This window comes from Pteropus vampyrus, unplaced genomic scaffold (assembly GCF_000151845.1).
Source record: "Pteropus vampyrus isolate Shadow unplaced genomic scaffold, Pvam_2.0 Scaffold2, whole genome shotgun sequence".
Taxonomy (NCBI): domain Eukaryota; kingdom Metazoa; phylum Chordata; class Mammalia; order Chiroptera; family Pteropodidae; genus Pteropus; species Pteropus vampyrus.
This window is the reverse complement of record NW_011888783.1, coordinates 29,199,282-29,210,446: the sequence shown is the minus strand read 5'-3', so window position 1 is coordinate 29,210,446 and position 11,165 is coordinate 29,199,282. Positions and strand designations below refer to the sequence as shown.

The following is an 11,165-nucleotide window of genomic DNA, read 5'->3' as shown; positions in this document are numbered from 1 at the left end:
TCGGTGCTTAAAAAGGAGCCAAAGCCATTTGGCACATTGAGTGGCTCTGGGTTAGCCAATAAATACACACATACATACATACATACATACATACACACATACATACAAAAATACATAAATAACAAACAATGAAATTCATCTGCAAACAATGCTAGCATTACTGGAACTTACTCTTAGGAAGCAGAGAAACCTACCAGAAGGTAATTAAGATTGAGTTAATTATTCTGAGAGGTAGCTTAAACACTCACTAAAAAAAAAAAAAAAAAAAAAAACCAGAAAATAATACTCGCAATTTATTAAGAATTTAGGTATTAGGTAGATATTAGAAATAGCCTCATAAGTAAAACTCAGAGAAGTTAAAAGTAACTTACTCAATGAGGCTAGGAGTGGCAGAGCTGGGATGAAGGCAGTTCTGTGTAATTTCATTCCTATGTTCGTTTTACCATGCCTTTAAGCCTCTCAGAGTCAGGAACTGTGTAAAATGTCCACAGATGAGATCCAGAACAATTAGAAATACCACCCAGAGTCAGGCACACAGCTCCTTGTTCTGATTCCCAAGATCTTGTTTAAAACGAAAATGTCTGAATGTGGAGCAATGACATTCATGTATGAGAGGATTATCTTCTCTCCTAAAATAAAACAATATAGAATTCCATCCTATGTTTTGGGCAGATGCTACTTCCCTCGGGTTTTGGCAACAAGTAAATGAGAAGGTTTGTGGAGATCTGGGCCAGATGGAAATTAAATGCAAGTTTGGGGAGCCATTCTGCTGCCACTGGGGACTGAGGAAGTCTATCCAGGCCCCCTTGACCCTGCAGTGAGGATAGGGACAGGGTCTAGCAGAGACTGCTCTAAAAACTCTGAGTCCAAATGGACCAGGAGTAGGAATGGTGAGAGGAAAGAGACTGTTGTTTGCACATTCTATACGACCAGTCAAGTGGGACCTTAGCAGACCATGCTTACATACTCTACACACCTAGGTGACCCCTGTAAATCTTCCCACGACAGGGGGAGGGCCATGCAAGAGGATATCCTTAGGAGAGAATGACCTTTCATTATCAAACAAGCTACAATTCCTTGAAAATAAGACTCTCCCAGCATGATCAGGAGATATAACTGCTATCTCCAAGAGCAGAGGACTTGATGGGGGATGCAGGGCTCCTGCCTAGCACAGCCTAATTCCATCTAGTCTTTTCAAGAACACACCCCACCAAGACCTGGGCTAAGATCGGTTCTTTACCTTCATGAGAAACCACCCATGTTGATCAGTATCAGGTAATAAGATACTGAACTTCCTTAATTGACTCATAGTTTACAGATTTCAGTGGATAAAGATCCATCATTTAGATATCTATTTTCACCTTGTTCTCTGCATCCTGCTGTTTTCTGCTTTTACTTTAAGCTTTCCCGTACACAAAGTTTGCATCTTTCTGGCATTTTTAAAGAACTCATGCTATGGAATGAACTGTTTTCTAATTTCAGGCTGCCACTTAGCTGTGCGGCCATAAAAAATTACCTAAGTTCTTTGTTCCTCAGTTTCCTCACTTCTTAAAGGAGAATAAAAAATAGACTCATACGTTAAGTTTATTGTAAGGATTAAATAAGACAACCACGTAGAATGCTTAGAACAGTGCCTGGCACTTAACGGTAATAAATGATATTATTATAGGTTTTCCAAGAGCTGAGGGGAGCAGCCAGGTGTCAGAGTGATTACTTAAAACAATAAGCCAAAATGAAAGTACATTCAAGTCTTTAATCATGTACTGCGAGAGTATAAGTAAAGAAGCTAAATAGAATAAAGTGGGGCTCCCCCAGGGCTCCATTTTTTTCCTGTGGAATGGCACTGAGCTGGTGGATCAGAATTATGAATCTCATCATGGAAAGAATCCAGAATAAAATGCTCTTGTTTTATGATCCCAAGGGCAGGGTGAGAGTGAAGGCAAGGGCTAGGAGCGGGAAAGTACTAAATACTGAGTCAGAGTGCAGAAAAATGTCTTCAGAATCTACCCACCTCCCATAAGGTGAGGCAGAGGTCTTGCTTGGCCTGAGAGGGAGGCCTCCAAATGGAAGAACCAGAGCTAGGAACCCAGAAAATATAACAGCATGTCCAGCTAATGGGGAAGGAAGGCCTGAGTCCTTGACTACAACTCCCTTCAGAGACCACAGTGCACTGTCTCTGCACCAAGTCTGGCATGGGGAGGACAGAGCCTTTGTAATTGCCTATGGTCAAGCCTGAAAGATTATACCTAGGATTTTGGCCAGGGGTCAAATTTCTCTGTTATTAATCACCCACGCGCGCATGTGCGCACACATGCGCACAGACATGCACACACACACACACAAAATCGTTTGGAACAATGTAGATGCTACCGAGATTTTCACTGAGAAGAGAGTGTTACTTCACACAACTAATTTTTAAAAAATTATTAATAAATATTTCTGGCCTCCAACTTTTCCTTTTCTTTTTTTCTTCCTCTTGCAACTTTTTTTTATTGTGATAAAATGTACATAAAATTTACCATCTTAACCATTTTTAAGTATGCAGTTCAGTACTGTCAAGTATTTTCACGCTGTATATTTACAACCCATCTCTAGACTCTTTTCATCTTGCAAAAAACTCTATACCCATTAAACAAACTCCCATTCCTCGCCCCCATAACCCTTTTAACATTACCTCCTAGTCTTGCTGGTTTATCCATTTTAATTTGTTTTCATTCCTATTAAATGGAGAAATTTGTCCTCTTCTTTATTTCTAAGGCCAAACTTGGAATTTCAAAATCCTCCTGGTTCTGCTGAACAAAGTCCCAGTCCTCCACCCCTCGAGTTAATGGAACCTACCTCCATAAAAGGGACACAGCAACCATTTCTAATACTAAATATTCCCTTCAGAATCTTAGCTACCATTTAAGTGGCTTATCAGTTTTTTTCCAAATATGAATGATACTCTCCCTACGCAACTGTTAAAAACAAAATTTCTTTTAATTAATTTTAAAGTGAAATTAGAGGGACAAGGAATTCAGTAAAAAGAAAAGACTATTGCTTTGCAACCACACTTCTGTAGCAATCCCTAAGACCTTATATTGCATTTTCAAATGATTTTTCTTTCTGGCTCTCTAGGTGATGTGTTGACATTCTTAGATTCTCATGTGGAATGTAACATTGGTTGGTTGGAACCTCTTCTGGAAAGAGTTTATTTAAGTAGAAAGAAAGTAGCCTGTCCAGTAATTGAAGTCATCAATGATAAGGATATGAGGTAATATCATATTCCACAAGATACTTCTAAGTGAGTCTTTAGGCAGCAGTAGCAGAAAGTACTGGTCATACTCCTAATATGTACATTTTTGCAAACCTAAGAAATTACACAGTTTATCCATTTAAATAAATGGAAATATATGATAGAAATCTTGAGATCAGAGCAGGTCGATCTATTTATTTGATCATCACAAATTCTTAACCCTTAATACCAATAAATCCTAAAATTCATTGTGCGGTTTTTTCCTCTTTCTATTCAACTGAAACCCAAAATATTTATTTTTCTTAAGATTAGTTGTTCTTTTTGTGGGAAATATATATGCTTATAAGTTGTTGTTTTTTTTCTCAAAATGGCCAGAATATTTTTTAAATAAAAGTATAAGTTAAAATAAGCAATAAGGCCAATTAGCCACTAATGCAAATTGTACTCATAAATTTTCTTGAAGTGTTATTTAAAAGTTTATGATGATATAAAATCATGTGCATAAGCACTTGTTTTATTTATTTGAACAAGACATAGCATCGGGTCAATTAAGAATACACGTATGATCTCAGGTAACGCTTTTGTTTTTTTCCTGGATTAGTTATATGACAGTGGACAACTTTCAAAGAGGCATCTTTGTGTGGCCCATGAACTTTGGTTGGAGAACAATTCCTCCAGATGTTGTTGCAAAAAACAGAATTAAAGAAACTGATATAATAAGGTAAGTGTGTGAAATTTAAGGTTAAGAAGCAGTCATGTATCTTTTTATAAAGGCATAGGAAGCGATTTCACAAAACAAGTATATCCTGTCACTTGATAGAACATCAAGAATTACAGTTGTAGCTAAGAGATGACCAAAAGCAAACAAAGTTTTCCTGAGAAATTAGTTTCCCGCTACCAAAACTCATTTTTACATGGTTGTTGCACTCTATTCAGCTCTGAATGTAGAGAAATTCACTAACACAATTTCTGTTCTCTGGGATTTATAACCTAAGAAATACTAAGCCAGTTGAATGTGCTCTATAAATGCTATATAAACACACATTATATCAAAGTCAACATGAATAAAAATTAAGAGAGTAAATAACAGTAATAGAAGTATCATTATAATAATAATAGCTACTATTAGGATTTTCTTTTTGAATCTAGTCTTATCCCTTCCATGGGAGGGTGCCAACTTCTATGAATAAATTAATAAATAGACACAGAAGCTGGAAATGAATTGAAATTGGGGCTTTATTGCTGAGAAAGCTGGACTGAAGAACACAGCTTAGCCCTAAGTGGAAGTGGAGGCTTCTAACACTTCCCCCAGAATGAGACCTGCAGGACAAGCAGGCAGCCAACCTCAGCCAGAATGGCAGGAGTCCTGAGCTTCCCATGTTGGAGAGAGAACTTATGAAGACTCAAGCCATCAAATTCCGAGAGAAAGCCCTAGCCCTGTGCATTGCAGCTGCTTTCTATGAATTTACCCCTCAATAAAGCAGCCTCATCCCTTGCAGGAGTGATGCTTTCAGAACTGAGACTGCTAGCTGGTGAACTCGGATTTATTAAGCACTACACGTTTAACTGTCATTTATTAAGCACTACACGTTTAACCCTCTCTATAACCCAAGGAGAAAAGTGGTAGCATTCCCATTATAAAGATGAGGAAATCAAAGCTTAAAAGAGTTAAGTAATTTTCCCAGGGAGATCAGCTGGTAAAAATAGAAATTGGGATTCAAACCCAGGTCGGCCTGAAGTTAACACTCTTGCTCTGATACTGCACCTAAAGATACTCTTTGCCTTTATCAGACTCCCATTTTGAAGATCATTGTAGTAATTGAGTTCAGATTATATTCAATGTAAATTTAGGAAGAGAATGAATTCTAGATAGTCTGGGAAGGACATTTGGGGAAAAAATAGAATATGTACATAAATGGTGGGGGAAGGGAGGTGGGCGTGGGACAGGAATTACTTCATCCTTGAGATTGTTATAGACCCTATAGAGAAGACAGGTTCCCCACACAAACCACTTTCAGCTGGCTCAGTGGTGACCACCATGAGGAGTGATTACTGCCTAGTCTAATTAAATGCAGTTTCCATCCCCAGGTTCAATAACAATAGTGAAGTCTCTAGAGTCAGACTCTGGGTTGAATCTCAACTCTGCTACTTACAGGTGGTGTGAGCTTCAAAAACTACTTAGCCTCTGAGTCTGTTTTCTTATTTTTACATTAAGACTAATAAAAGTAGCTAACTCTTAGATTGTTTTGAGAATAAATCAGATAATTATATATATATAAGGTGCTTTATTTTTTATTAAATTTATCGGGGTGGCATTGGTTAATAAAACTATATAGGCTTTAAGTGTACAATTCAATAATATATCATCTGTATATTGCATTGTGTGTTCACATATCTATAAAGTGCTTTAAAAAGTGTTTGCCATGTAACAAGATATAAGTAAATTTGCCAACAGTTGAGTCAGTACAGTGGAATGAGAGAGCACAGAGTTGAGCCAGAATGCCTAGATTTGAACCCCAAATGTGACCCTGGAAAAGTTTCTTACCTCTGTATTGTAGTTTCTTGATGGTACACACTCAGGATTTTTGCAAAATCTGGGTTAATACAGATGTAATACTTACAACAGCAACTAGTACTCCGTTAGCACTAAATAAGTATTTATTAAAAATAACATCTCTGGAGAGTCTGTGTCAGGGATTAGAGGACAAATGAGAATCCTAGTTCCAGGCTCCACCTTGCTGACCTTAATCAAGCCTTGCCACCACGAAACAGGGAACTCATTACATAAGTGCTATTTTGACTCCACTCCAAGGCCTCCAGGTACTTGCTAGCTACTCTGAAATGCCTCCTAAGCTCATTACAACTGTATAGGACACCCACTCCAAAAGTTGAGCTTTCATGACATACAAGTGTTAAAAACAATCTTTTGTTTTTGTAGGTGCCCCGTCATGGCAGGTGGATTATTCTCAATTGATAAAAATTACTTTTTTGAACTTGGAACATATGACCCTGGGCTTGATGTTTGGGGTGGAGAAAATATGGAGCTGTCATTCAAGGTATTACCAAGTGTTTCTCAAATTCTATTTACAATTGAGAGCATCATTTTTAAATGGTTTCATTTACTAATACAATCACATATGTGACTGCCTCTGGGAGGAAGTGCCACAGAAATTTTAGGGCCTCCAGATGAATGTTTTCATATCTAAGATTGAATTTGGAAGAATCAATAGTGCTCATGAAATTTATGAGAGTTTTCTAATATTTTACAGCACTGTTTCTGCATCTGAATGTGGGGGAAATAATTGTCTGCTATTCAGTGTAAATGCTGTGGGATTTATATTTGATATAAAATAACTCTTCTGGAACATTTTTCTAATATACTGAAAGTACTGAATCATTCCATTCAATTATGGGTCATCTTGGAGAGCATAAGTGACAAGTATAAAATGTGACTCTATGGTAGGCCACCAACAGGCCATAGTGCAGCAACTTTGGACATAGCAGACAACTCTGAGTATATATATAATCATCAATTAATATCTAAGAAAGTTACTGCACTAGCCATAGTGGAGAACACCCAATAAACAACTGCTTTCCTATGGAGTGGGGTGATATATAATAGAAGGGGTATTACTTTGAGCTCCTGATCAAAAAAGAATGGTTTATGAGTTGTGCTAGAAGAAATGGAAATATATACTCCTTTCCTGATTCAACTAGAGCAAGATCTCATTTTACATATTGGGATTCAGTAAAGATTTCTTTCAAAAAAATTTACACTATGGGGAAGGGAGAAAAAATATATTTTACTAATTCTAAAATGATCCACAGCAATACACAAAATTAAATAAATGCATTGAGTTTAATTTTCCATTGAAAAAGATTTTGGAAGCTGAGAGCACTACTTCAGACAGGGAGCTGGGAGAGTTGTCGGGTGGTTTCTTGTCATTGTTAATTGCCTGTGATTGATGGACAATCATTTGAGAGTTGATGTTTATCATCGAACTGTTCCAGGTGTGGATGTGTGGTGGTGAAATCGAGATCATTCCCTGTTCCCGAGTGGGCCACATATTCAGAAACGATAACCCATATTCCTTCCCTAAAGACCGGATGAAGACGGTGGAGAGGAACTTGGTGCGGGTTGCCGAGGTCTGGCTGGACGAGTACAAGGAGCTGTTCTATGGCCATGGGGATCACCTCATAGACCAAGGCTTAGATGTCGGAAACCTCACCCAACAACGGGAACTTCGAAAGAAGCTAAAATGCAAAAGTTTCAAATGGTACTTGGAGAATGTTTTCCCTGACCTGAAGGCTCCCATTGTGAGGGCTAGTGGTGTGGTAAGTGAAACAGCAATTTAACATCTGACTCTACAAAAGTAAAATGCCAAAAGAGTTTTGAAAATATGTGAGAAAGAATGAATTATGACATTATTAATAAATACCAAGTATGAGTGCAGATGAGATAAAGCACGGTTAAGGATTAAATATGGTAAACTCGAGGAAGGCTTCTAGGTGGCCATGTTCAATGATTAATTCAGCAAATACCTACTGAGTATCAATAAATTGGGCAGTATTTCAGAAGTGGATTGATCCTTTCTTTGTGGAGCTTAAAGCTGAGTAGAGAAGAAAGATAGTAAACAAATAAATAAGTAAAATGTAAATAAAAATTATAGTAGCTCTCATTTAGGAAACTGGCCACCACTGGTGAAGTCTTCTAAGTTAGAGTGGTCAACTCTCAGGAGACTTTGAAGGCCAAGCCTAAAAGGTAAACTGTCAGTCAAACTCTAAAGAAGAGAGCCCTAGGCAGAGGACACCCTTGTGCAAAAACTCTACTATAGGTGACCATCTGAGAAATTCAGGAACTGGAAAGAAGATGAATGTTGTCAGAGTGTGAAAGAGGGAAGGATGGCACCAGATGAAGTTGAAGTGGGAGGAAAGTCAGGTCACGTATGTCCTTGTAGGTGAAGGTAAAAGTTTGCTCTTTCTTTCTTTTTCTTTCTTTTCTTTCTTCTTTTCTTCCTCCCTCCCTCCTTTCCTCTCTCTTTCCCTCCTTCCCTCCCTTCCTCTCTCCCTTCCTTCATTCCTTCTCCCTCTTTCTTTCTTTTCTTTTCTTTCCTTTCCTTTCCTTCCTTTCTTCTGAATGTAATGGAAAGTTATTGAGGAGGGTTAAGCAATGGGATGACATGATTCAATTAAAGTTTTATAGATTTCAAAGAGGGGTAGAAAATGACATAAATTCTTGGACAGTAGCAGAGAAAATTCCAGGGCACAAGGTAATGTACCGAAAGGGAAGAAGTCAAGCTAAGTAGGTTGGATAAAGTGCAAAGCTAGGAAAAAAATCAAGAAAGAGGAGATCCTGGGTGAAAGCTATTTCAAACCCATTCCAAGAGTGAGGCTTAATCTGAAGAGAGTGGCAAGACATGAGGACATTACTATAGAACAGGTTTAGAGATCGTTAATCAAGCTTTCACCTAGAGCTCTTCCCTAGTCATTCATATTTTTAATTTCTCTTATTGTTTTATGTATTATTTAATTTTTACTTATAAATATTCCCAGTATTTTTTTTAAGTTTCTTTTTTCTTCATGCAAGAGGTTCCCAGACTTGATAATCAGTAAGCCTAATCTTTTAAGCAAACTTTTTTCAGCCTCCCTAGAAAGTAGATTGTACAGACCAACCACTCTCTGCCTAGCAAATCTCCTGATGATAAGGACTAGTAAAGCCATTCTTCTTGATGGTATGGGGAGATCCTGGGAGAGTATGAAAGAGAAAAAACTAGTCAAAAATCTGGTCTCTTTTTATAAAATTCAACTGGTAAATAAGTATATATATATGACCTATTTGTATGTAACTTAATGTATTATCAAATTGTTCTCTTCATAGGTCAAAATAGAATAGTAGGTACTTCAGGGGGTTCAATCCTAGATTTTATCTTAGGTAACTTATAAAGAAGAATACCCTGGATTTATACACTGTACAAAAAAATATGTCTATAAAAATAAATCTACATTCTTAAATTCTATCTCTTGAGCAGGAAAAGAAATTCTCACCATAATTGTTTTTTCTGTCTTAACACAAAATCTCAGCAAGAGCATTACTGAACTTTAACCACCAGAGGGAACTAAAAAACTGTCTTTTGCCTTCTCTGTGAAGAATTTGTTCGAGCTACCGTGAAATTTTTGAAGAGCTCTCAATGAAAATAACCTTCAGCTGATGCCTGAGCTATAATACATCAAAATGCAAAAATATATTTTTAAATAATTTCAACAAATTTTGTCCTTCTACTTTTCTATTTGTCTTCTTTACACAAATTTTAATTAAGATGTCATTTGCTACTTTCTGAAGCGAGTGGTAGAGAGCATTATTATCATTTAAAAAAAAAATTGGAATCTTTCTCTAGACGATCTAAACTAAGATTAATCAGACCATTATTTTGTATAGACAATCTTGAAAATTTCCAAGAAAATTAACTATAACTTTTGTTACTTGCTGCACGTTTTCTCTTCTTTCAACCTCCATACTTAGGAATTTAAATCCAGTAAAGTTTTTTTATTTTAATGAAAACAAACCATTTCTTATTGAATCAAAAATATTTGGAATAATATTATAAAAATAACTTCAACAGTAATGTGTATTTAAATAGGATTAAACTATTAGCAAACAGCCTATATAGCCTAAGGTTTAAGAATTCTTTGATAAACTGTGGTGATTCCCACCTCCTAAATTGGAAAATAAAGCAATTCAAAATGAATAATTTAAAATTGATATACTATCTGATCTTTTTTTAAAAAAGATTAAAATTGTTTACAGTAAAAGCATGGATAAAATTCTTTAAAAATAAAATGAATCTATTTTGAAAACCATTCATAATGAAATAAAGAATAAAAGTTCCTTAGCACTTCATAGACTATTTCTTGATCAAGAAAATCAGCTAATTCCATAAATTTCTTCAGTAATCTTTGATAAAAAGAAATGGAAACAAATCTTCAAATGAAGTGGGGGAGGCAAGGATAGAAAAGTTGTTTTTTTCTTCTTATTATTCCTTTCAGTTCTGGGAAAAAGGGATTGTGCAAAATAAATACAAAGGAATCGGTTGAATCTGAGAGTCTCAAACATGTTCTGGGCAATGTTATTTGTTGAGCTGTCAAGAATAGGAGTCCATATTCAAATATATTTGGCAAACACTCATACTACACTCCCTCTTGGGGCAGCAAGCTAAACATTAACATATTAAAGATCCTGAGAGGTTCTGGGAGCAGGGCAACCTCTTCAGCTTTGTTGAAGCCTGTTTTGCAAACCTATTTGAAAATAAGAGTATTTTCTAAATAATACACAAATCCAAGAGTTTCTGTATATCTCTATTAAGATTAAGAGAACAGTTGAGGCACCACTTCCTTTCTTTAATCTCCAAGATCATTCTACCTTATTGCATCTGTTAACTCTCTTCTCAGAAACTCATGGTGGTCCATTCCTTTGATGAGTTCTGCCTGTTTCCATTTACTAATGCTGGATGGTCTCCTCCCATGTGTGTCATTTTAAATTTTAGATAGAGCTTTCTCTGAGGATTCCTGACAGAGATTCTGTCCTAGAATTGTTTTTATGTTCCAGCCACCCCAGAAGTAACCAACCTGGTACTATTTTTATGTTGTTTCTGTGCCTTGAGGATCTGTCAGGGTTCCTATGCAATGCAAGGAAGTGTAAATTTGCATCTCAAGCCCAAATGATGGTCGACTGTAAGGTTGCAGATCGGGAGAATCTAGCTTCCCTGTAGTCTCTCTGCGCTTAAAAGGTAAATTGTTTTTCCCAGGACACCATTCCTCTGAGGGTCTAATTCTAGTTTTCATCTTTGTGTGAAAGACAGCAGTTCCACCCCTCTTGCTGTCTATGCCCCAGTTTTTCTCCTGTCCTCAAAATATTTGTCCTTTGCTTACCAAT

General features: G+C 36.7%; 1 protein-coding gene across 1 annotated transcript in view; it reads left to right on the top strand.

Annotated features, from left to right (window-relative positions):
- GALNT5 (polypeptide N-acetylgalactosaminyltransferase 5) overlaps positions 1–11,165 on the top strand; it is a 47,130-nt gene that overhangs the window by 25,193 nt on the left and 10,772 nt on the right. Inside the window, exons 4-7 of the mRNA XM_011359161.2 lie at positions 3,118–3,253; positions 3,837–3,956; positions 6,174–6,291; positions 7,247–7,570. Of these exons, the coding sequence (XP_011357463.1) occupies positions 3,118–3,253; positions 3,837–3,956; positions 6,174–6,291; positions 7,247–7,570 (698 nt within the window). The remainder of the gene's footprint in view (positions 1–3,117; positions 3,254–3,836; positions 3,957–6,173; positions 6,292–7,246; positions 7,571–11,165) is intronic.